The sequence below is a fragment of the Callorhinus ursinus genome, unplaced genomic scaffold (genome assembly GCF_003265705.2).
Source record: "Callorhinus ursinus isolate GAN/ISIS: 27379988/994484 unplaced genomic scaffold, GSC_fseal_2.0 scaffold19, whole genome shotgun sequence".
NCBI classification, from domain to species: domain Eukaryota; kingdom Metazoa; phylum Chordata; class Mammalia; order Carnivora; family Otariidae; genus Callorhinus; species Callorhinus ursinus.
Window position 1 is genome coordinate 9,033,918 of NW_027397081.1, and position 24,856 is coordinate 9,058,773.

Sequence of the window (24,856 nt, forward strand, 5' to 3'; positions counted from 1 at the left end):
GGATATATGTAGGAGCACTTAAGGAATATTGATATACCTGGGCCCTACCCTCAGAAGTTCTGACTGGTCTGTGGTGGGCCGCAGACATTAGTGTTTTTAAAAAGCTTCACCAGTGCTTCTGATGGGTAATCAGGGTTTAGGAAACCCCTTCGTTAAGGGAACTGGAGTGTTTAGCTAGAAGACTCAGGTTAGCTCTTCAAGAATCATATGAGGGAACTTGGGAAAAATAAAGCTAAGTTATACCCCCTGGAGAGAATTCATTGGGGTAATGTCTACATGTCTGTGTTTTTTAAAAGCTTCCCTTGTGATCTTGATGCACAACCAGGGATGGGAACAGTGCTTCTCAAACTTTAATGTGCATATGAATCACTAGGAGATCTGTTTAAAGTAGGGGTCCTGATTGAGTAGGGCTGGATTGGAGCCTGAGAGTCTGCATTTCTGATGGGCTCCAGGGTGAGGCTGACGCTGCTGGCCTGTGGACCATACTTGGCAGAGTAGACAGCTACTTAGTGTAGATCATTACTCAAGAGACCCAAGCACTGGATGTGGGGGAGAAACTGGTTGAGACTAAGGTGTCTTCTGAGAGTTTGAGGGAGATTCACTGAAACCTCAGGGATACATTTATTTAGGTGATAGTGTGGTCCAGTGAAAAGAACATTGGCTTGGGAGTTAGAATTTCATAGTCATGGTTTACTGTTTGGGTGACCTGGAACAAGTTATTTCACATTTTTTGAGTCTCAGTTTCCAATTGACAATAGAGATACACGTAAAATCTCCCTGGCCAATTAGCATTAGGGAAAATGTGTTCATGGGGGACCTAGCAGAGGGGTGCCTGGCTGTCCCAGTAGGTAGAGCATGTGACTCTTGATCTTGGGGATATGGGTTCTAGCCCCAAATTGGGCATAGAGTTTATAAATGAATGAATGAATGAATGAATGAGGGACCTAGTATAACTCTTGACACAGAGTAGGTGTTCAGAACAGTGGTGACTGTTATTATCATTCATGCTGTAGAATCCTCTTTTGTTGAAGACCAGAGCTGAGATTAATGTGCATGAAAAGTACTGTTAAAACCTCTGATCAGTTTTGTATCAGACAGGACTTCTATTCAATAGCCAACAGAAGGCTGTGGTTATTCAAGTAGAAATGATCTTGGCCTAACGTAAACCATTTGTTCTCGTCTGTCCCTGCATTATTAACTTTTGCAGTCACTTTAAGTCTCAGCCTGATGAAATGTGACAAATGATTCACCGACTCAAATATTTGTCATGCACCTGTTACTCTAAAGTCCAATAATTCTGAACTGTTGTCACTCCCTGCATAGAGCATAGTTCAGACCTGAGCTCCTTTGAGCTCACTGTCCCCTTTGCCACCCCTCCCCACCCCCAAAGTGTGGGCTCAGGTTGGGCTGGTGCTCTGAGAGCCCTGTGTGACACAGGACATCCTCAAGATCAGAGCTGAATTGTGTGGGAGGGTCAGGGAAGGCTTCCTGGAAAAGGTGATGCTTGAGCTGAGCCTTAAGAGGAGGGCACCAGGCTCAGGGAGGGAGAGTGGCTGGATGGCTCAGTGCGTTTGGGGCACTGCACATGGTTTGGACAAACTGAAATGTGGCGGGCAAACGGGAGGGTAGTGAGTAAAGCTGGAGAAGAGGTAGCGGCCAGCACATGAGACTAAATGCAGCTAAGAAGGTTGGATTTTATCTTGAGGATAAGAGAGGCCAGTGAGGGATTTGAAGCAGGAATGTGTGGAGGGTGGGTTGAAGATGATATTAGGTACAGGGAGATTGGTTAGGAGGGTTTTTTATTATTATTATTTAAATTCAGTTAGCCAACATATAGTATATTAGTTTCAGAGGTAGCGATCACTGATTCATCAGTTGCATATAATACCCAGTGCTCATCACATCACGTGCCCTCCTTCATGCCCATCCCCCAGTTACCCCCTCCCCCCCCCCCACTCCCCTCCAGCAACCCTCAGTTTGTTTCCTAGAGCTAAGAGTCTCTCATGGTTTGTCTCTCTCTCTCTGATGACTTCCCATTCAGTTTTCCCTCCCTTCCCCTGTGGTCCTGTGTGCTGTTTCTTATATTCCACATATGAGTGAAACCGTATGATAATTTTTTTCTCTGATTGGCTTATTTCGCCTAGCATAATACCCTCCAGGTCCATTCATGTCAATGTAAATAGTAAGCATTCATTCTTTCTGATGGCAGAGTAATATTCCATTGTATATATGAACCACATCTTCTTTATCCATTCATCTGTCCATGGCCATCTCGGCCCCCTCCACAGTTTGGCTATTGTGGACATTGCTGCTATAAACACTGGGGTGCACGTACCCCTTCGGATCCCTACATTTGTATCTCTGGGGTAAGTCCCTAGTAGTGCAATTGCTGGTTCGTAGGGTAGCTCTATTTTCAACTTTTTGAGGAACCTCCATACTGTTTTCCAGAGTGGCTGCACCAGCTTGCATTCCCACCAACAGTGTAGGAGGGTTCCCCTTTCTCCGCATCCTCGCCAACATCTGTTGTTTCCTGACTTGTTAATTTTAACCATTCTGACTGGTGTGAGGTGATATCTCATTGTGGTTTTGATTTGGATTTCCCTGATGCAAAGTGATGTTTAGCATTTTTTCATGTGTCTGTTGGCCATTTGTATGTCTTCTTTGGAGAAATATCTGTTCATGTCTTCTGCCCATTTCTTGACTGGATTATTTGTTTTTTGGGTGCTGAGTTTGATGAGTTCTTTTTTTTTTTAAGATTTTATTTATTTATTTGAGAGAGAGAGAATGAGAGATAGAGAGCACGAGAGGGAAGAGGGTCAGAGGGAGAAGCAGACTCCCTGCTTGAGCAGGGAGCCCGATGTGGGACTCGATCCCGGGACTCCAGGATCATGACCTGAGCCGAAGGCAGTCGCTTAACCAACTGAGCCACCCAGGCACCCTGATAAGTTCTTTATAGATTTGGATACTAGCCCTTATCTGATATGTCATTTGCAAATATCTTCTCCCATTCTGTAGGTTGCCTCTTAGTTTTGTTGAGTGTTTCCTTTGCTGTGCAGAAGCTTTTTATCTTGATGAAGTCCCAAAAGCTTGTTTTTGCTTTTGTGTCCCTTGCCTTTGGAGACGTATCCAGCAAGAAGTTGCTGTGGCCAAGGTTGAAGAGGTTGCTGCCTGCGTTCTCCTCTAGGATTTTGATGGGTTCCTGTCTCACATTTAGGTCTTTCATCCATTTTGAATTTATCTTTGTGTGTGGTATAAGAGAATGGTCCAGTTTCATTCTTCTGCATGTGGCTGTCCAGTTTTCCCAATACCATTTGTTGAAGAGACTGTCCTTTTTCCATTGGATATTCTTTTGATTAGGAGTTTTATATGTAAGCTAGATCAGATCCCAGCTGTTACCCTTAATGCCTTTTCCCCAGAGCAGAGGGGTTTACTACAGAGGTACCCTTTTGCCTGCCTGGTCTGCCTCCCACCGTGCTGTGGCTGTGGAGTAGGAGGGAAGGAGCAGGGCTTGGGTGGGAGTCTGGCCCATATCAAGCAGAAGGTGCAGCCACCCCTATTCTGCGGAGTAAGCTGGGTAGCATGAGGCCCTCGGTCAATGCTTGGACCACATTTCCTGTGTTTCAGTACCACGTCTGCTCTGTCCTAGCTGGGGACATTGGGGAAGTTACATAACTTCTCTGAACTTCATCCAGAGAATGGAGAGGATACTGACCCTTCAATGCTTTTGTGAGAATGAATTAGATAGTGATAATGATGAAAATAATAATGACATCAACTGTGTGGCAGGTCCTATTTCAGGTACATTCATTAATACAATAAAACACACATCAAACACCAAAACTAGTGTGCAGTTCATGTAGGTATTGGATTCCTACCCCCACCACCTGCTGATACGCACTTCCTACAGTTTGTCAGCAGCTGATAGACTATTGCCTTAGTACTGTCTTACAAAGACTTCATTTATTCCCACATATCGACACAGAGAAAATAATGAAGATTTAATTTAAGCTCAGGAAGCAGTCAGGGAGTAATTTCCAACATCATTTCATTGACGAAGTACTTGCGGCTTAGAAATCAAGTGTTCTTTAACCAGATTGTAACTTAATACCCGTTAGCCCTTGAACCTGATTTTTATGTTCAGGGTCTTGGGCTTCTACAGAAACCAGACAGAGCTGATGTTGCTTCTGGGACATTGTTCACATGTTATTTTGATATTTAGTGCCCATCTTCAGAAAAAAAAAATGCATAATCAGAATAAACACCTGACTGCAAGCTTTGTATAAGGGAGAAAATGGAATATGTAAGGTTATCCAAGGACTGGGATGAGTTATATGTCCCTATCTGGGCCCATCAGGCTTCTGATGATACTGGCTGGCTTAGTCTCACAATAAATGAAAGTTCTCCCTCCCCCCTGCCCAAGTCTTCAGGGCACTGCTCACCAAAGCCTTTCTTTTCCTTCTTTGTGCAGGTTTTAGGCAACCAGATCCTCTTTGGCAGTATAAAGCAAGGATTAACACTAACTGTGTAGCAATCCCAGGATTATGGGCTCAGGAGAATAAATCTTGCGTTGACCCTGAGATGATTTCAGTTAAGTCTCATTGTGAAGAGCAATGGGAGAGGCAGTTCTGAGCAGGTTTGCTGTTTATTCCTAGTTCCCCAAGACCAGCCTTGTGAGTATCACTGTCCATTGTGCATTCGAGACACGGGTGATTATTCCTGGGAAGCACAGTGGGTTGCTGGCAGCAGTGATTACACCCGAAAACTGGCTGTGCTTCTTGCTGGGCCTCATCCCTGGTCAACAGAGAAAACATAAGGAAAGCAGGAGTCATTGTTATTGAAACACTCATCTGCTTATCTGTATCTACAGTGCCACCAAGTCAGCGGTTAGCTTTCCCTGAAGATTAGCATTAAACTAGAAATTTTAGCACATGCTCCATGTCTGACCATCTCTCTTCTTTATTTCCTTGAAACCTCCTCCTCCCTCTGGATTTGGATTTCCCGCCACAGCCCATTCTCAAGTGCTGCCTTAGAAGGTGCGAGGCAAAGGAGAAGAATAATATGCAACCTTTCTCTTATTTCCACCATTGATTTTCCAGCAGCAGCTTCAGGCGTATGTGGCCTGGGTGAATGCACAGCTCAAGAAGAGACCAGCAGTGAAGCCGGTGCAGGACCTGCGACAGGATCTTCGGGATGGGGTGATCCTGGCGTATCTCATCGAGATTGTTGGTCAGTTGGCCCTGGACTCTGATGCCAGAACATGCCTTCTTTATCCTCCACATGCCCTTCGGAGCTGTTTATGGCTGCTTTGTAATATATGGAAATGGAAGTATCGAAGGTTTAACGTACTTGCCCAATGTTAATTCATTTATTTATGAGTCAACAAATTCTGTGTGCCGGGTGCTGATTTATGCTTTGGCAGTGTGATTGTGAGCACGGTCTATGCTCTCAGGAGTGTCCCAATCTAGTTGGAAAGACTGGAAAGTGAACACAATTCCATTCATGTACTTAGGACTCTGATGGGGTAAGGACAGGGAGGCACGCGGGTGGATGGTGGCACCCACTCCAGTCCTAGGGTTTAGGGATGGCTTGCCAGAAGAACTGATGTCTAAACCATGGCTGGAAAAGGAAATAGTAGTCAGGCCAAAAGAAGGAGGGTTTACCAGCAAAAGGACCCCTCCACAACACTCCCATATCGCCCCACGAAAGGGCTCGTCCTCAGGGAGCCCTGGAGCTGTTGCCAGGCTCTCTTATTGGATGGTATCATGCCCTATGTCCATAGCATTTGTCCACAGCTCTGTTATTATGATAGGATTGCCATTCACTGAGCAGTAATTGTTTTCCTATCTCTCTCCTGTAGACTGAGCTCTTTAAGAGCAGGTACAGGACGCCTGGGTGGCTCAGATGGTTAAGCGTCTGCCTTCGGCTCAGGTCATGATCCCAGGGTCCTGGGATCGAGTCCCGCCCCCCCCCCTTTCTTTCATGAAAAAAAAAAAACCTTTAAAAAAAAAAAAAGAGCAGGTACAGTGTAACTTTTTTTTCCCGTTTCCACAACTCCTACCCAAGTGCCCGGCACATAATAGGCATTGCGGCATTTCTTGTTCTTTTAATCAGCTGACCTTGCTTAGAGTCCTTGAGAGATGTGGGGCTTGCAAGTGGCATGGAAGGAGCCCGGTTTGCTACCCCACTGGGCCAGCTCACCACAGCATCCATTTATAATAACAGTGGTAATAGTCATAGCTGCCATTTATTGAACACTTTTATCTCATTTAATTTGATGTCATTCAGTTGTCAATCCTTGAGAAGCAGATAATGTCATCCCCATTTTCAGGAAACCAAGCTTAAAAGGGAAGATGTATAAAAATAAGTAAATTCATGGCGCACTTAGAATATATCGAGGATTGTGCTAAGCTGCTTGGGATGATTTGTGCTATGGGGATGAGATGAGTACTTCCGCCTTACTCGTGTATGGGGTCCAGAAAGGCTGGGTGACTTTCCAAGGCCACGTAACTGTACCATGGCAAAGCAGAGGTACCAAACTAGACCTGTTTTAATTCCAAAGTTCATTTCAAACCTTTGTTTTCACTGATTTGAATTGATTATACTTGAAAATATAATCAGATAGAAAATGCAAAAGCCACAAAAGGATGTAAAAGCCTTTTTTCTATCTGCACCAATGACGTATTCTTTCTGGAAGCAACCAGTGTTAGCAATTTCTTGCATTTCTTTTCAGAGATGTTCTATGCATATAGAAGCAGTATGAATATGTATTCTTGGTTTCCCAAAACCCAGATTCTTAAGTGCTGCATTTTATTGTGACTCTGCTATATGGAAAAACTCGCCGAATCCACCACCTTATTCCCCATTCTTTCTTCAACCTGCCTTCATCGAGCCTTTGATCACTCTCCTCCACTGAAACTGCTTTCGTTAAGGTCACAACCGTTGCCCTATCAAATCCAGTGGCTTGGCCTCATTTTATTCAGTTTAGCAGAACTCAACGCAGTTTGTCCCTCCCTCCTCCTTCAGACACTCTCTTTACTTGGCTTCCAGGACCCTCCTTCCTCACGGGCTCCCCCCTGTTTGTACTGCTGGCTTTTCTCCTTTCTGACCTCTAAGTGTTGAGGTCCTCCTCAGTCCGTAGTCCTTGTGTTATCTCTGTCCCCAGGTGATCTCCTCCCACATGCATCTCTTTAGCTCTAAACTTGTCTTTGAGTTCGAGACATGAATATCAACTCCATGCTCAGCGTGACGCCCCGGATGTCTAAAATGCAGCTCTAACTGCACATGCCCTAATCAGAGCTTTGCGTATCCTTCTCACTACCAGTTCCTCTCTCCTCCAGGTGTCTTCACTGAAGCAACACAGGACGGTCCCATTCACTCAGCTGTTAAAGCAGGACACTGGGAAGTTGTCCTTAATTATTCTCTTTTCGTCATATATCCTAGGCAGTCCTTCACATGTGCTATCTGCTTTATATTAAAATTTTACCTGATATCTGACTTCTCACCTGTCAGTCTTTTCCAGTCAAGCCCAAACCATCATTAACACTTGCCTTGACTCGTTTCATTTGCTAACTAATCTCCCTGTTTCCTCTCTACATAAGCTGAGTCTATATAGAGTCCACTTTTAAAAACACAGATCATTGGGCGCCTGGGTGGCTCAGTTGGTTAAGCGACTGCCTTCGGCTCAGGTTATGATCCTGGAGTCCCGGGATCGAGTCCCACGTCGGGCTCCCTGCTCAGCGGGGAGTCTGCTTCTCCCTCTGACCCTCTTCCCTCTCGTGTGCTCTCTCTCATTCTCTCTCTTTCAAATAAATAAATAAAATCTTTAAAAAAAAAAATAAAAAAATAAAAACACAGATCATTAATCCACAGACCCTTAAATGACCTGGCTTTGCTTACCTGTCTACCTTCTCCTAGGATTCGACTCCTCCCGCCCCCACTCCATTCCAGCCAGCCTGGGCTTGCAGCTGTTCCTCAGATAAGCTGAGCTCATTCCTACCCTGGTGTTTGTACCTGTAATTCCTCAGTCTGGAATGCTTCCTCCTCAAATCTTAACATCTTTTACTTTATTCAGGTCTCTGCCCACATATAACATTGGGGAGGCCATGATCCTGCTCTTCTTTGTTTTTCCTCATAGCACTTACCTCTACGTGTTATATTAACATGTACTGGTTGACTTGGTTGTCTGTCAGCCCTAGAGGTAGAACCTCTGCAGTGGAAGGGACTTTGTCCGTCTTGTTCATTGCTGATTCACTGGTGCCCAGAATAGTGCCAGGCACCCAATGGGTGCTCAGTGAGTATTTGTTGAAGGAGTAAATGTATACACAGTAACCTCACAAGCCCCTGGGTATAGCTTTGAAAATTTGAAGACCCTCCAAAAGGCTTTTACTTTCTTATTCTCCATCCAAATCACAAGCACCAAGGCTTAACTCACTTGCATATTTATATATAATCTTAGCGTTTACATCAAATACTCCCCTTTCCTGGTATCTGGCTATTATGAAACTTTGATAGTGTTCCTCCCTCCCTTCATATGTTTTCTCTCTTCTAACAGCAGGAGAAAAACTGAATGGGGTACAGCTGAGTCCCAGTAACCAACAGGAGATGAAGAATAATGTGGAGAAAGTGCTACAGTTTGTGGCCTCCAAAAAGATTCGTATGCACCAGACTTCAGCCAAAGGTCAGTGCCTCATCACATCTATGGGGGATGAGTACACTCAGCTTTACCCAGTGGTTATGAGGCTCATAAGAACTACCCCTTGCGTAGCCAAGGGTTTTGAGTAGATTGGAATAGGATTAGGCCCGTGGCCTCATATCATTTATCCGTAAAGAGAGTTACCCTCTTGGGACCGGGTGATTAACAAAATCTGAGTGCTTTGAAAACCTGGGTGGAGAAAGACATTCTCTATTCATTTTAATTGAATAAAGATTTGCTTGAGTGTATGTATAAAAATTAATACAGTAGAAATGACAGGATTGGGATATTAACTTTAGAATGTCTCTTTTAAGTAATCAAAAATGAAGATAGATTATGTTTTTCAAGATCCTTGGGTTTCATGCTCAAGAATCATTTCAAATCGTAATAACTATATTTTTTCATCCAGTTTTCCAGAAGAAAAGTATTTTATAGCTTTTTTTTTTTTTGTATGTGATTATCACACAATATTTCAGGCAAGATGAAAGGGGCTCTGGGATCTCTGTACATACCCACTTTTGTAGCTGCATGGCCAGAAGAGGACACTTCTCAGTCCATATTGAGCCCAAGGAAGCGACTGTTCAGGTGTCAGAGAGCCCAGGCTCCTTGGCCCTCCCACTGTTTCTCTAGAACTGACTGTAGATCTGATTCTGTTTCAGCTTCAGTTTCTGGGTCTGCCTGTGGCTCTGATGAGAGTGGGGGCTGTAGGGAGCCTTCCTTCCATGTTGGATTACTGGTGCTCTCTGTGTTGGGATCCTTCAGGTGGGGCAGATACTATTGAGAGTGGCCCATAGGGAGGTATCAGTCAATCTTTTTCCAAGTCTTGCATATTTGCAATGCTACGAAACTAAGAAAATAGAATTTTACCCATTCCCTTACTTAAACTTTCACCAGACCTAGCACATTGTTTTTTTGCGTGCTTCCTTCTTTTTTTCTAGGGCAAAATTTAGAGTGCTGTAATATTTCTCCTTTGGTCCCCATGAGGGGTAGGCTTGGGGATCTGGCCCATTAAAGTTAGCTATTTTGAGGGAACACTGCCATTGAGGACATCATTGTCTACCTGGAGAAGTGCAGCAGCTTCCTAATTAGTCTCACTGCCTTGAGTTCTGCCCCCCTCCCCTCCGCTCTCCACACTGCAGCCAGAATGATCTTGCTGAGAATACATAAGCTCATGCCACTGCTCTGCACGTGCGGGTCCTTAGGGGAAAATCCGCAGTCTTTCCTGTGGCTTGCCATGCCCTTTCTGACCTGACCTGCGGCCTCACCCTTCAGCCTCTCCCCCTGCACTCTGAGTCCCTAGCCATGCTGCGCTGTTTTCAGTTTCCTGTGCCACAGAAATATAACGTGAGTCTCATATATGGAACTTAAAAGATTCTAATAGCTACATTAAAAAAAAAGGGAAATGGGAGAAATGAATTTTAATAATACATTTTATTTAACCCAGTATATCCAAAATATTATCAGTGCAACATGTAATCAGTGTAAAAGCTATTAATGAGATAATGTGCATTCTCTTTTTTGTACTAAGCCTAATGAGATGTGTTTCAATCTGACTTTTTTTGTGTGAAGTACTACCCTTATAGCACATTTCAATTCAGACTCTACCCTTTAAGTGCTCAGTAGCCTCATGTGGCTAGTGGGTCCCATACTGGACAGCATAGTTCTCGTGCGTTATGCTCTCTCTCACCTCTAGACCTTCACACCTTCTGTTCCCTCTTCTTGGAATACTCTTTTCCTTCTCCCCCTTCACCTGATGAACCGCCATGTGTCAGTCAAGTCTCAGTTTAAAATTTACTTCCCCTAGGAATCTTTCTCTGAGCCCCCTAGAGTGGACAAGATGCCTTTCCTTTGGGCTCCCGGAGCATCCTGTTCCTCTACCACACCACGTTACCATACTTCATTATGATTGCTTTTAAATGTTCTGTCTTCCTGTTGAACATGGCTTTGTGAGGCAAAGAGACCTTTGTCACTAGCAAATACGTAGTAAGTGAATGAACCCTCTGCCTCCCTCTTAGGATCTCTGGGTCTTTTCTGTCCCTCAGATATTGTGGAAGGAAACCTGAAGTCTATCATGAGGCTGGTCCTTGCCTTGGCAGCTCATTTCAAACCTGGCCCCAACAGGACGGTGAGCCAAGGAAGGGGCCCCAGAGCCCCTCTGCAGAGTCACCAGCCACGCTGCGCCACTGCTGTGGCCCAGGGAGCCGCCGTCGCTCTGGCTGATGTGTGTCATGACATGTCACGGTCAGGACGGGATGTCTTTCGATACAGACGGAGGTAAGCGTTGAAATCTGGGGATGGGAACTGGTTCCTCTGATATTTCACAGTAAATGATATCGTGCAATAGGTGGATGTGTCACCTAAACAACCCCACATTGCAGGAAAGAACGTGGAGTACCGGTCAGTGAGGACACTCCAAGAGAGAAAATCCCTTTTAAAAGAGATGTTTATTTCGTAGTTAGCAGAAAGTAAAGGAATCATATTTGTAATTTTTTGTCCTGGTGCCCAGGATGTTAAATATATGCCTTTGGCACCGTGTGTTTTCTTCACGGGGAGATATGTGGGAGCAAGGTTCCAAGTCATCTGGGGGAGTCTCTCTCTAGAATGTATCCTAAAGCCAACTTATCCTGAAGACTCATGGCAGGAAACCTTTTGGGGGTTGTATGTCTGCTGGGAGAGAGCAGGACCCTGGGTGTTGCAGAGCCTGGTGAAATTGGTTGTGTTTTTGTCTGTCTTCCTTACTGGGTGTCCAGTGTCTTTAAGGCAGGGGCTTGGCCTTACTCCTCTTTGTTCCCTTAGCACTCTGAGAGTGGCCGTCTCTCAGTTCTTGTTGAGTTGCCCTGAACTGAACGACTGACCCCCTCTCGTTTGCTGGTGCTCTCCGACTTTAGGAACAGCGGCATGGACCAGGAGATTGAGAATCCCTGCTGGAGCGTGCGGGCCCTGGTGCAGCAGTACGAAGGGCAGCAGAGGTCCCCGTCTGAGTCCAGCGGCCCCAGGTAACTGTGGTGGCAGCTCCTCAGCACGACCCGCCTGGTTAGAGGTGGAATTCCTGGGGGGTGGGGGCAGCTCAGAGTTTTCAGCTTCAGGTAGCAATATAACAGGCAGTAAGGCTCCTCCCTCTTTTCTCCTTCCCTCAGTTTATGTTTGGCTCTAAAGGGGTTGTCTTCAGCCCTGCTTTGCGGTTTTGTGCTGGCAGGAAGGTAGGGAGGGTGGGGTGCGGGGAAGTTTCCCACACAAGGAAGCTTTGTGTGGAGCCCGAGTGTCAGTGCTCAGCTCCGTCCACAGGGGGGCATGACTGGGGGCATGCCTTGGGGGCCGAGAGGGCCCAGCCCCTGGTTTGGATATTTGCGTCTCAGCCGCCGGTGTTTCTGACCGGCCGTTCCATGGTACTGCCCCAGCTCCTGAGCTGAACGCTAAGTGTGGCCTGAGAAGGTTGTGTCAAGCTTGTAACAAGAGAAAAAACTGAGCAGAGTTGTCTGAGAGCATTAGGATGTTTCCAACTTTCATTTACTGCGCCAGGAATTTTGGCAGATTAGTATGCATTGGAGTGGGCTAAGATGTTTGTGACTCTAGCAGAAAGGCCATCTACAGCTCTTAGAGCCAAGTGCAAAGACCAAAACAGGACACAGTGCTCTAATAAAAGCCTGATCGATGCCAAGTGTAGTGGCAGAAAAGACCACTTTCCTGGCTCATGGAAGTCATGCTCCTAAAAAATACATCCCTGGATCATGTCAGCTTATTTACTAACTTCATTTCACTGCTGAATCATTTTTAATTTATGCTTTTATGACCTTCTCTCTCCTACCCAGCCCAGCTTAGTCTGTTCTAGTTAAGCCTAATTGTTCTTATATATATCTTATATGTTCTTTCTTCTTCTTTTTTTTTAAGATTTTATTTATTTGGCAGAGAGAGAGCACAAGTGGGGGGGGGAGTGGCAGTCAGAGGCAGAGGGAGAAGCAGGCTCCCTGCTGAGCAGGGAGCCCGATGTGGGACTTGATCTCAGGACCCTGGGATCATGACCTGAGCTGAAGGCAGACACTCAACCATCTGAACCACCCAGGCGCCCTCTTACACGTTCTTATATGTATCTTAAGCGCATTTATTTTGTCTTTCTGTTTCTTTTCCACATAAAATTCCATCTTAGGTTGGTAGACCATTTAATTTATTGAAGTCACATGGAATTCTTCCCAGCATTTTAATATACTGATAACCTTGCTCAACTTTAATTTTTACATTTAGTAGATTGCTTTTTTATTTATAAAATTCACATAACATAAAATTAGCCACTAATCATTTTAAAGTGTACCATTCAGCGGCGTTTAGTATCTTCATAATGTTGTGTGACCATCACCTCTGTCCAGTTCAAAGACATTTTCATCACCCCAGAAGGAAACCCTGTACCCATTGAGCTGGTGTGCTAGTAATGAGAATCTAAACCATTTCTTCCTTGATTGCTGCTTAGACTATCACTTGGTACAGAATCAAAGGACATTTCCTTGTATAATGAGATCTATTGCTTCCTGCATGGCTACAGGCCTTTCACTTTTTTGTGCCTGCCAGAGTTAAAGTGAGAGAGAGTGAGAGAGAGCCAGAGAGAGAGAGAGAGAGAGAGGGAGCACGCTAGAGCGAGCCAGAGGAGAGAAGTCTGGATTTCTGCCCGAGAACACCTGCTTCCTTCCTTTCTGGCAGGAGAACTCAGACTGGGGCAGGGGCTGTGACACAGTGAATTAGGGACCCCCTGGAACTCGGGCTGCAGGAGGCAGACGAGAGTTTTTCTGGGAGAGGGGTCAGGTAATAAGTCGCATCCCCCTGTCTGTCGCTCCTTCCTGATTTTTTTTGTCATTTTCTTCTAAGCTGACCTCTCACTTACATCTTTGGGATGCTGGGTCAGCACCCTGCGTTTTCCTCCGTGAGTTTCCGGGACCCAGCAGGCTCTGGAACATTCTGCCCGCCCACCCCCTTCCTCAGGGGGAGGCCACCTCATGGCTCAGTGACCCATGAAGGCCAGGAGACCCCGCGATGTGACTGTGAACGGGGAGCGGCTCAGGAGATGGGAAAGGTGGCCCCCCCTCTGCCCTTCGAGAGACACCCCGGCGGAGCCCTGGCCGCCTGTTGCTCCGTAGACGTCGGGTCAGCCTCTTACTGTGTCCACGCAAAATGATCCTTAGTTGGGAAACAAGAACACATGCAACGCCCGGGGGAAGGTGGGAGGAGAGCAGCGTTCGGCGGGTTTCTGGGGTCGACCCTGAGTCTCCACCCAGCCAGGCTCCTCCACTCCGGCGGGGAGCCTGGTGACACCCGCCCCAACCTCCGTGGCCGCGAAGGGAGGGGTCCGCGCAGAAAGGGCGTTTCCACCCCTTCTCGGGCCTCGGCGTCCGCGGCCCCGCCCCTGCCCAGCGCCGGGCTCCCGCTCGGCCTCCCAGCCCGCCCCGCCCGTGCCTGGTCCGAGCCCCGCGCTGCCCGCCGCGCTGACAGCCTGGAAGCGGGGGCGGCGAGGGAAGGCGCGGGAGGCGGCGCGGAGCCGGGGCGCCCGCACGCTCTCCGCCGGGACCTGACCGCGCAGCGGGAGCCGCGGGCAGCGCTGCCCCGCGCCGGCGATGGGGTGAGATGCCCGCGCCCAGGGGCACGGCCGGAGCCGCGCGGCCGCGGACGCCGCGATGCCACTGCCAGGGACCCGCAGCCTACGAGGGGAGGCGGCTTCCGCCCAGGCCGGGCAGCTGCAGCGTCTGAGCGGCCGGGACCGCGCGCCCCAGTCCCGGGAGCATCTGCGTCCTCGGGGCCGAGACGCCCGCCTCTCTGCCCTTCTGACTCTCTGCCGCGGTCGGGGCCCGCGGCTCTGGTAGCCGGCCTGCCCGTGGAGTGGTTCTGCGGGCCCCAGCGCGGGGAGACATGCCCGGATTCGGGAGCGCCGTGACTCCCAGCCTCCCGCTTCACCCGGGGAAACAGGCTCGCTGAAGCCGGAGCCAGGAGGGGGACCATGGGAGGGACGCAAGTCAAATGGTGAGCAGAAGCCACTTTGGCTTTGGAGGTGGGGCGCATGGGCGGGAGCAGGGCCTGGACCGGAGGATGCTCTTGGTCAGAGACGGACCGGGATGGGTGGGGGCGCTGTATTGGGAAGGACAGGCTGCTGGTCTGGGATTATCACTACAAAATACAGTGGGCTTAGGAAACTGGAGCCAGCATAGGGGAGGGAGGAGTGGCCCTTTACCTTGTCCTGTCTCTGCTGTGGGAGGGCACTTCAGGAGTAAACAGGACGCTTTCTTCTCACCCATTACCCATTTTTTAAAAAATGATTTTACTCTGATTTGGACTTTGCTGGGGGATCGTTTGATGCTGAGATTGGAGAGATGTTAGACCTATGGGAATTAGGGGATGTATCAGTCACACCTTATTTGTAATCAGTTCCCTGATTTGAGGGGGTTAGGATGGCAGGTGGGGCATTACTTGTTTACAAAATAGGGATTTTTAGCTCCTCAGGGAGAGCCTAAGCCAGGTAATTAATTAGCATTAAAATACTTTTCTGTGACCTGAAGCAGATGACTGAATGCACCATCCTCATCTCTGAGGTTCTTCTTGGGGATGTAGCAGGATTACTGCTCTGACACGTGCCTCAGGATTTTTCTTCCTTCGTCTTTTGACTTGGCCACCTGGTTTCATGGTGTTACCTCTCTGTGGCCTCACACACTGGCAGCCTCAAATTCAAGAGAAATGTTGTTTTCCTTTGGCTGCTCTGCCACTCCCCCAGTGGGGTTGGATATGCAGACATCCACCTCCTCCTGCCCTTATATGGGAGACAGCTCACTTAAGAGGGGGTGGGTGGAGCTGAGCATGCGTCTCCTCTTTTAGGCAAGCAGTTTTCCAGCATCCTAGGTTCACACTCCGCTCGCCACCCCCTCCCCCCTGCGTCTCACACATACCCACTGTGGTCCAGCCAAATGCAGGCAGTAGAACGTGTCAACCATTGCACCTTGTCAGCTAAGGAAGCGTCGTTTTATCATTTCTCAAGGAAGAGCAGCTGATACAGACCTCTTTCTGCAAGCGGATCCCCATTTCTGTAGGAAGGTGAATGCGGAGGCCTGAATACTCATAAATCTATCTATTCTTCTTATAATGACAGAGTGCCCTTCCACTAATGCTTCCCCAGCAGTTAGTTCATGTTGGCCTGGAAGTCAGATTGCCTAAGTGGTGAAAGATGGATAAGCAATTACCTTTTCTAAATATTACCACTCCTCGCCACCTTTCTATCCCTGGTCTGCTCAGGTTATGGATCTATAGATAGGGTTAAGCGACTTTCCTTAATGTGAAGCAAAAAACTGTAAATTGTTGTCTAAGGTTCTAATAAGGATAAGAATGTATTACTGGTTGAGGTTGTTCCCACCAAAGCCCTTAAACTTGGGAGAACGAAGAGGATGAGACACTAGTCCTCAGGCTGCTTTCGAGGTTTTGAAATCTCTGACTACAACCACTTGTGCTCAGCTCTTGTTTTTCCTGGTTTCTAGGAAGACAAAATGTTAACTCCTGATCGAGGCTGTGAGGATTAGCCTGGGAGACTTCAGGGGCACATTAAGTGGGTCAGTGAGTCCTAGACATTTTCACTGTTGTCGGGGTGATGGATCTGGAAAGAATTCCTGAGAGGGGCTGGGCCTAGGGACCGCACAGCCCCTGAGATTGCTTCAGAGCTGATGTTCTCAAGGTGCTGCGCAGAGAAAAAAGGCTCTTCAGATTCCTTTCCCCTATCAGATGGAAACATCAGCCTCACATCCCCATCTTGTCTTGCAGATTTGCTGTTGTTCTGCAGCTTTAAAATTCATCTTCCCTGAAAATCACAGCGGTTCCTTCCAAGGCTAATAGTTGTATCAAAACTTAAGAATTGAGCAGAGGTTTCTGATGATAATTTGCAAATAGTCTAGCAGGGATCTGAATAACTCTTCGTTGGTACACTCAAGTAAACCTTTCCCTTTCCCGAGCAGGTCTTTGATTCCCCTTTGCCTTGTCGCGTCCTGTCCTTGTTGAGGTGTCACTGCCCCTTTGCCCAGCCTGGCACCGTCCGCAGTCCCAGCAGTTTCTCACCATGAATCATCCTCAGCATTGTCCCCTCCTTTGAGATCAGCCTAGAGCTGATCTGCCATGTTACTCTGCTGGTGATGCTTGTGTCTGTGAGTAGATTTTCCTTCCAGCTCCCAAAGCTATTAACACACACGCTATATCAGTCTTTGAATCTGGGCCCAGGGATGGTGGTGGAGCAGGTGGTGGTGGTAAGTAAAAAGAAAAAAAAAAAAAAAAAAGAGCAAACAAACAAAACCAAACTTGGAGTTCTTTAAGATGCTAGATTACCCATCCTTCTGGTAAACCTCTTCTTTGTGAATCAGGCTTCGAGGCAGCCTTGCTGTGGAAAAGAGTGGGTCATTCACTCATTTAACATTCATTTCATTCATTCAATAAGTTCATCCTGGGCTCATTCAACAAATGTTTGTTCATACTGTGGGCTGGGGACTATGTTATAGGCAGTAGGAGTAAGATGAATAAGAACATGTCTCTGGGATAAATTATGACAGTTGGCTTCTAAACAACTGTTCAGGGGCACCTGGATGGCCCAGTTGGCTAAGCATCCAACTCTTGGTTTTGGCTCAGGTCGTGATCTCAGGGTCATGACATCGAGCCCCACGTCAGGCTCCACACCAAGTGCAGAGTCTGCTGGAGACTCTCTCTCCCTCTCCCTCAGCCCCTCCCCCCTGCACACTTATGCTCTGTCTCTCTCAAATAAATAAATAAATCTTTAAAAAATAAACAACTGTTCATAATAATTGTTTGTCTTCCTTTTCCTTCCATCACAGCCTGACTTCACCTAGTCCTATCCACAGTGCAAAGAGCGAATCCATTATAACCCAGTCGGAGGAGAAGGCAGATTTTGTGATTATTCCCTCTGAAGGAATAGAGAACAGAACAGGTACTGTCTGTCAGCATGCCTGGGTTGGCTCGAGGAACAGTCCTCATCTTGAAGTGTTTGGGGGTCCTGACTCTCTACCTATGAACTCCCTGGTTTTCTCCCTCTCCATAGTCTGTGCATGCTAGGTCAGCTCTAGGGGGCTCTGATGCCTTTGAGCTAATGAAAGTGTTTATCCTCTTGCAGAATGTCACTTCTGATGTCATAGCTGTCAAAAATCTTACAGCAGTGTAGACGGGCCATTCCTCTGCTGGCTACCTATGAATTAGGAAATGACTTTGGGGCAATCCAAAAGCCTTACTCAAGCAAACAGTTTTTATTATTCCTGTGTTATAGAAATGATTTCAGTAAGTCCTTGACTTAAATATGAACCAAGAATGTATGGTAGGAACTGAGGTGTCCGTAGGAAGGTAAAGAGCAGGGCTGTATCAGACTTTTGGTGTCACGGCCACAGAAGGGGCCACAAAGAGTTCCCTTTGTCTAGACTTCTTCCGTTTCAACTGCTCTCCTTTTTCTTACATAAACATAGAGGGAAGCATAGAAGAAGCAAAGCATGTGATTTCAATAGAGTTTTATTCATCTATAAGGGTTGTAATGAAATTGAAGCCCTCAGAAGAAAAACTGGACATAAATTCTTGCCTCTAGCCCTGGGATTAGCACCAAAGAGTCCGTCATGCTACTGATTCAGAAACTCTTGGGACCTTGGGGAGGGGGAGCATTTACTGAGTGAGCGCTCTGGGTCAGGCACCATGGAGCCCTGCACGTGAGTTACCTCATTCAATCTTCACAGCAACCCAGAGGAATTATCCTTATTACATTCACGCTTACGAATGAAGACACTCAGAGAGTTTATACCCTTCTGTATCCCGTAATGCATTTTTAATGGCCAGGCACACAATTAGATGTGATAAAATAGACAAGGAAACCAGAGCAAAGAAACCATAAACATAGGAAAATAAAACGAAACCAGGGAGCGAGATTGAATAGTTTGTGCACGTGTGCTCTCACTAGTTTGCTTCTTGTGTGACTCACACAGCGTCCTATGTGAAAGGGGCTTCGGTATGATGGAACGGTCAAAGGAATATTAACTCGAAGTCTCCCCTCTGAAGCTTCGCAGCAACCAACGAGAATTTAGTTTTCATGGCAACTGGCAGCTCCTCTCTTTGTACCTGGCAGAATCCAGCTTCGGGGACGCCAGTTCCAGAGACTTAAGAGTAGGGTCTATGTGTCCCATACCGAGACTCCCCAGGAGGGAATCTTACTACTTCTTAAAGGTTCTTCAGAGGATCCGTTTCCCCAACCTCGGAGTCTGAGTTCATAGCCAGTTCTGTGTGTCTCACAGCCCCACCTGGTGGAGAGTCTCATTTGCGCCGTGTGGACAGGTTCGGAAGGCAGGTGACCTGAACCCGTGAACGCGGGGGACTGTGAGCGCTTTCTGCTGGAAACTGTCTTCTTCAACATGAACTGTACTCCCTCCTTCCATTTTGTAGAGGAGACAGATTCTCCGTTTTCCCGAGACTGGCGACCAGGCAGCCCCGGGACCTATCTGGAGACCTCATGGGAAGAACAGCTGTTGGAACAACAAGAACATTTGGAAAAAGAAATGGAGGAAGCAAAGAAAATGATATCAGGATTACAGGTAGCTCTTTCCTGTGTGGTTTATCCTGGGTGCACCGATCGATGATTATTTTTAATTCACAAGGATCAGTTGAAAATAAACTGATTCAGTTTCATATGAGGTCAGAGTTGAAGGGGGAGTTTAGACAGAGGGAATAGCACTCAAAGAGCAGAAAATTCTTTTTTTTTTTTTTTTAAGATTTTATTTGACAGAGAGAGACAGCCAGAGAGGGAACACAGGCAGGGGGAGTGGAGAGGGAGAAGCGGGCTTCCCGAAGAGCAGGGAGCCCCATGCGGGGCTCCATCCCAGGACCCTGGGATCATGACCTGAGCCGAAGGCAGACGCCCAACGACTGAGCCACCCAGGCGCCCCAAGAGCAGAAAATTCTTTATGTGTGAGTACTCCTAAGTGGACCTTGCGGACTCTCATTGACAGCACAGCTGTTGGGATTTCTGTAAGCCTGGGAGCCATTATGGACCCCTACCAAACCCCTCTTCTGGCTCTTTGCTCGTAGGTGGGTCTCTCCCCATCCGCAGCTACAGACCTGCAGTCGTGGGGCTTTCCCAGAGATAGGCACAGCAAACAGTCGGGAATTTGTCCCTAGGAAGAGTTCAAGAGTTCAAGTAATGCCGCAGGTCTCCATTTGAGTCTAGCTAAGGAATTTAGCTCCCCCCTAATGCATTTGTAAGAGCCTGCCAAGCCATAATGATCAGGTAACAGGTTTTCCTCGAGCAACAAAGCCCTTCAGTCTTTTCTATACCTTTGTGCCAGTTCGGCAATTCTCCCCCCTTCCCCCCGCCCAGGCCGACTCACCCACTTGACTTAGTTCCTACCCAGAATGACCCCCCCCAGGTCCTCTGTCTTTGTGCGTCTGTCCCTGTTCGCGGGAGCCCTTGTCGTGTGCTGATGACCCTGAAATTGCCTAGGAATATTCCTTTCTGTTTGTGCTGGGAACTGTACTGCTTCTGAATTGTCAAATATTTATAGATACATAAACAAAGCCCACATTCTGTGAGTGGCTCTGGCTACCGGCGGGCGGTGGAGGGTGTGCTCCCAGCCAGCCAGCAACGAGGTGGGGACACAAAGGGTTCTAAAAGAAAAAAGGAGATTGGTGCTGTGGAGAAACAGTTTGCATAATATATGCCCCAGGAGCTGACAAGGGCTGGAGGAATGTTTACTGCCTAAACATTCCCAAGGAGAGTTGTTGATTTTTCCCCATTGGCTTTGTTATTTTTTAAAGGTCTGCCTTTGAGATCTCTTATCTGCCACTCCATTAAGGACTGGTTTAATTAATGTGTGCTAAGTTTGGGATCATACCCAACCAGGTCTTTCCCAGGATGATTTGCATTATATGAACATAGATATCCATCAGTTTGGCTTTCGGTTTAGTTTGCATTTTTCAGGCTGGGAGAAATCCGATGGCAGATTAGACAGAAAAAGAAGAGATTTGATAGGCAGAAAGTCAGCACCCTAATATTCCCTGCGAACAGAGTTGTTTTAATTCACAGCCACATGATCACAATGAGAATTCAGTTCCATTATAGAATACAATGGGGCTCACAGCATCCACTGGGCTTCTTAACTCTTTCAGTGATGAGGAAGTTGCATGCTAAGCCACATCCAGGATTTCTGACTTACTAGTATGCCTCAGTTAGAGCCCCCTCAACACTTTGCCACTAACAGAGTTAGTGTTTCTGTGACGTTGCTCCCCCTTAGCTCCCCGTGGGGTCTTACAGTTGTCTTACACCTCTTGCCACACTCCATGGGATAGCCAAATTCATTGGATTTACTAACGTTTTATTATTAGTTAGTGCTTGGTAGACCAACCAGTGGCTGGATTTTAAACAGTTTTTATATACCAGCATTTGTGATGTAATTTGTGTTACATTTATTGAAACAGGATTTAACCTCTGTAACTCTTGATTGAATTGAGACAGAATTGAAATATAAAATGGGGACGCACTCTTAAATCTTTCACTGAGCTGATAGGTCCTATGATACCTACCTGCATGAGCAGTTCCAAGTTTTGTGAGTGCTAAAGAATACAGTTTTGGGGGCCTTCTTTAAGAATAAGATTACAGATTGTGAGTACAGTTGATCTTTGAACGACTTGGGGTGGGGGATGGCTAGGGGACCCAAACCCCTGCACAGTCGAAAATCTGCATATAACTTTTGACTCCCCCCAAACTTTACTAATAGCCTACTGTTGACTGTAAGCTTTACTGATAACATAAACAGTTGGTTAACACCTGTTTTGATTGTTATATGTATTACATACTGTGTTGTTAAAGTAAGCTAGAGAATAGAAAAACGTTAAAGTCATAAGGAGGAGAAAATATACTTGCAGTACTGTATATTTTGTAAAAAAAAAAAAACAAAACTTCATTATCAGTGGACCCGTGCAGTTCAAACCCGTGTTGTTCAAGGGTCAAGTGTACAATATTAGATCGGGGCTTTGGGAGGGTCAGTGCGTGTGAGGGGCCCTAGGGTTTGAGCTTCCCTCCCCTCGATATTCTAAAGAAAGCAAAGCCTGTTGTGGGGAGTGGCAATGAAGGAGGGCATCTCTCCATAAATACGTTTTCCTTCTTGTTCTATACAGGTTGCCCTAGGGAGTAAAAATTCAGAGTTATTAAAACAAACAAAAATCCAACAAACCCAAGTCAGTGCTCTAAATGTATTTTATTTTTTTAAGATTTTTTTTTTCATTATTTTAGTAATCTCTACACCTAACACGGGGCTCGAATACACAACCCTGAGATCTAGAGTTGCCTGCTTTACAGACGGAGCCAGCCAGGCGCCCCTAAATACATTTAAAAGAATTCATTGTAATAAACTTATCTAAGGAAAGATAATTCTTACTGCTTTTAGTTCACTTTCCAGTTGTAGAATTCATTTTGAGCAGCTGGGGCCCAGGAGCCTTGGAGTGGATGATTCAGGTGCATCCAGAGAGATGAAAGGGTCCTAAGCATTAGCCTGACAAAAGGAACTCCCGATAGACCCAAGATGAAAAATTGGAGGTATCTAAGGACCAGAAATTACCAAGGAGATTTTGAGAGGAAGCTCAGTTGTGATTTCAATTTAGGAAAAGCTTACCAAGCTCAACTCTGGACTCAGTCATCTGATGGGAGTCCATTTTCTTTCTGCTTCTGTGGTTATTTAGGCCTTACTGCTCAATGGATCCTTACCCGAAGATGAACAGGAGAGGCCCTTGGCCCTCTGTGAACCAGGAGTCAATCCTGAGGAACAACTGGTGAGTTCCTTCTTTTGTGACTGGACACCAGATAATCTGGTTTCTGTGTCTGATTTGCTTTTAGCTTTTGACTCTGTTGTCCTCACCTTCTTGAAATGCTGCTCTCTTCCCTGACTCAGCCTCTCCGGGTTTTCCGCATATATTTTTGACTACTCTTTCTTCCATTCTCCCTCCCTCCCTCCCTCCCTCATCAACAAATAGTTATTGAGTGCCAACTACGTGCCCGGCACAGTTTCAAGGTACTGGAGATTCGGTGATGACAAAGCAGACCTAAGACATCACCCTCATAGAGTTTACATTCAGGTTCCCTTTTGAAGCATCTCTTTTTCTGCTGATGCCTTAAGTGCCAGTGCTCCTCAGAGTTCCCCTCTGGGCCCTCTGCTGTCTTATCCATTCACCTGGGCAGTATTATCTGCCTCCATGGCGCCACTCACTTCCTGCCTGACTCAGATATCGCTTCTCAAATATTGATTTCTAGCTCGGCTCTCTCTGCGGAGTTGTAGATTTGTATGTGCAGCATGTAACCACCTGCTGATCGTCTCCACTTACATGTCCCATAAGCATCTCACTTCATTGATTTGTAAATTAAACAGCTTTTCTCTCCCCACCACCAAAACTATTTGTCCCTTTGCACTCTGTTTCTGATCACTGTCCATCCACCCGGATACCCAAAATATCATACTTGAATCCTTCTGGCCCTTCCCTCTGGGTCGAGTAGGTCACCCAGCTCTGTCTGTTCACTTTTTAAATATTTCCCTCCACTTCTCTCCATTCACACAGCCACGACCTTAATCCAGGCCTCCAGTATGCTAGCAGCCTCCCAGCTGGTTCTCCTGATTCCTCCCCTCTCCTCCTCTCATTCATTTTCTGATAAACAGCAACAATAATTTACCTCCAAGGCAAGCTTCCTTTTGTCATCCCTTTGCTTTTTCTCCGCCCCCGGGACCCACCACATACACACTTGTCCGAACTTCACCCACAGTCCTTTCCTTGCACTGCCCTGTGTGTGTGCTTCCACCAGGGGCCGGGTGGGGAGCTGCCGCCTCTTCTCCTCTGAATTCGCAGTACCAGGCTAGCATCAGAAAGGTGCTCAGTACGTATCTGTTGAACGAATGACCTCTGAATTTCACTGCATAGCCATCTCTCTGTGCCTTATATTTAGATTATAATCCAAAGTCGTCTGGATCAGAGCAGGGAGGAGAATCAGGACCTAAAGGTATGTCAGAACATGTGCCTTTTTTCCCTTTGAAAAAATTTATGGGAGTATCACACACCAGCGTCAGAACAGTGATGGATATAGAGGAAGGGATGCAGACTTGGGACTTCAGCTGTGTCTGTTTAATTGAAAGAGAGAGACAGGTCCTAAATATGGCAAAAAAGTAATGTCTTGGGACGCCTGAGTGGCTCAGTCAGTTAAGCGTCTGCCTTCGGCTCAGGTCATGATCCCAGAGTCCTGGGATCGAGTCCCACATCGGGCTCCCTGCTCAGCGGGGAGCCTGCTTCTCCCTCTGCCTGCTACTCCCCCTGCTTGTGCTCTTTCTGTCTCTCTCTCTCTCTCTGACAAATAAATAATTAAAATCTTTAAAAAAAAAAAAGACAGGAAAATCCTTTAAAAAAAAAAGTAATGTCTTTTCAGTCTTGGTGGTGAGTAATAGTTCTCTGTGTCATTGGTTCTACCTTTCTTTATGTTTTAAACGTTTCATAATTTTTCTTTTTTAATTAAAAATGGGTCTAATATCAGTATGGTCTTTTTTGTTTTTCTTTATTTTTTTAGGTTTTTGAAATTGATTTGAGACAGAGAGAGAACGCGCACGTGCGAGGATGAGAGCACGAGGTGGGGGGTGGCAGAGGGAGAGGACAAGCGGGCTCCCCGCTGAGCAGGGAGCCTGCCGAGGGGCTGGATCCCAGGACACAGATCACTGCCTGAGCCACAGGCAGACCCTTGATTGACTGAGCCACCCAGGCGCCCCCAGTATGGTCTTTTTAAAATGATTTTTTAATAATTTATAAGGTGTACAACATATTGATTTGATATATGTATACATTATGAAATGATCACCACCACACATAGTCACACATTTTTTTCTTTGAATGAGAGCTTTTAATATTTACTATCTCATCAACTTTCAAATACATTAATACAGTATTATTAACTATAGTCCACTATGGTCCTTTATAATGACTTCTTCCCAGAATGCTTTTAGTTCAGTGGGTTTTAGTGTTTTTGGAGTCATAGGTATATGACCATAGCCATTAGCGCTCTCTCCAGGAATATGCATGAGTATGTGCGCACACACTCAACTGACTTGAATTTTTAATAGAATTACTTTCGAGTCCATCTGTGGAGCCCAT

General features: G+C 46.5%; 1 protein-coding gene across 18 annotated transcripts in view; it reads left to right on the top strand.

The window, feature by feature from the left end:
• Positions 1 to 24,856, top strand: part of DIXDC1 (DIX domain containing 1) — a 68,052-nt gene that overhangs the window by 25,692 nt on the left and 17,504 nt on the right. For 7 of the 18 annotated variants that reach the window (XM_073903736.1, XM_073903739.1, XM_025893881.2 and 4 more), the window contains 8 exons: positions 5,097 to 5,226; positions 8,552 to 8,677; positions 10,735 to 10,966; positions 11,581 to 11,688; positions 17,527 to 17,639; positions 19,127 to 19,275; positions 22,415 to 22,504; positions 23,667 to 23,720. In XM_073903736.1, the coding sequence (XP_073759837.1) occupies positions 5,097 to 5,226; positions 8,552 to 8,677; positions 10,735 to 10,966; positions 11,581 to 11,688; positions 17,527 to 17,639; positions 19,127 to 19,275; positions 22,415 to 22,504; positions 23,667 to 23,720 (1,002 nt within the window). Of the gene's footprint in view, positions 1 to 5,096; positions 5,231 to 8,551; positions 8,678 to 10,734; positions 10,967 to 11,580; positions 11,693 to 14,143; positions 14,693 to 17,526; positions 17,640 to 19,126; positions 19,276 to 22,414; positions 22,505 to 23,666; positions 23,721 to 24,856 lie in introns of those variants that run through there. The other 11 variants (XM_073903738.1, XM_025893884.2, XM_073903742.1 and 8 more) reach the window with 6 other exon arrangements.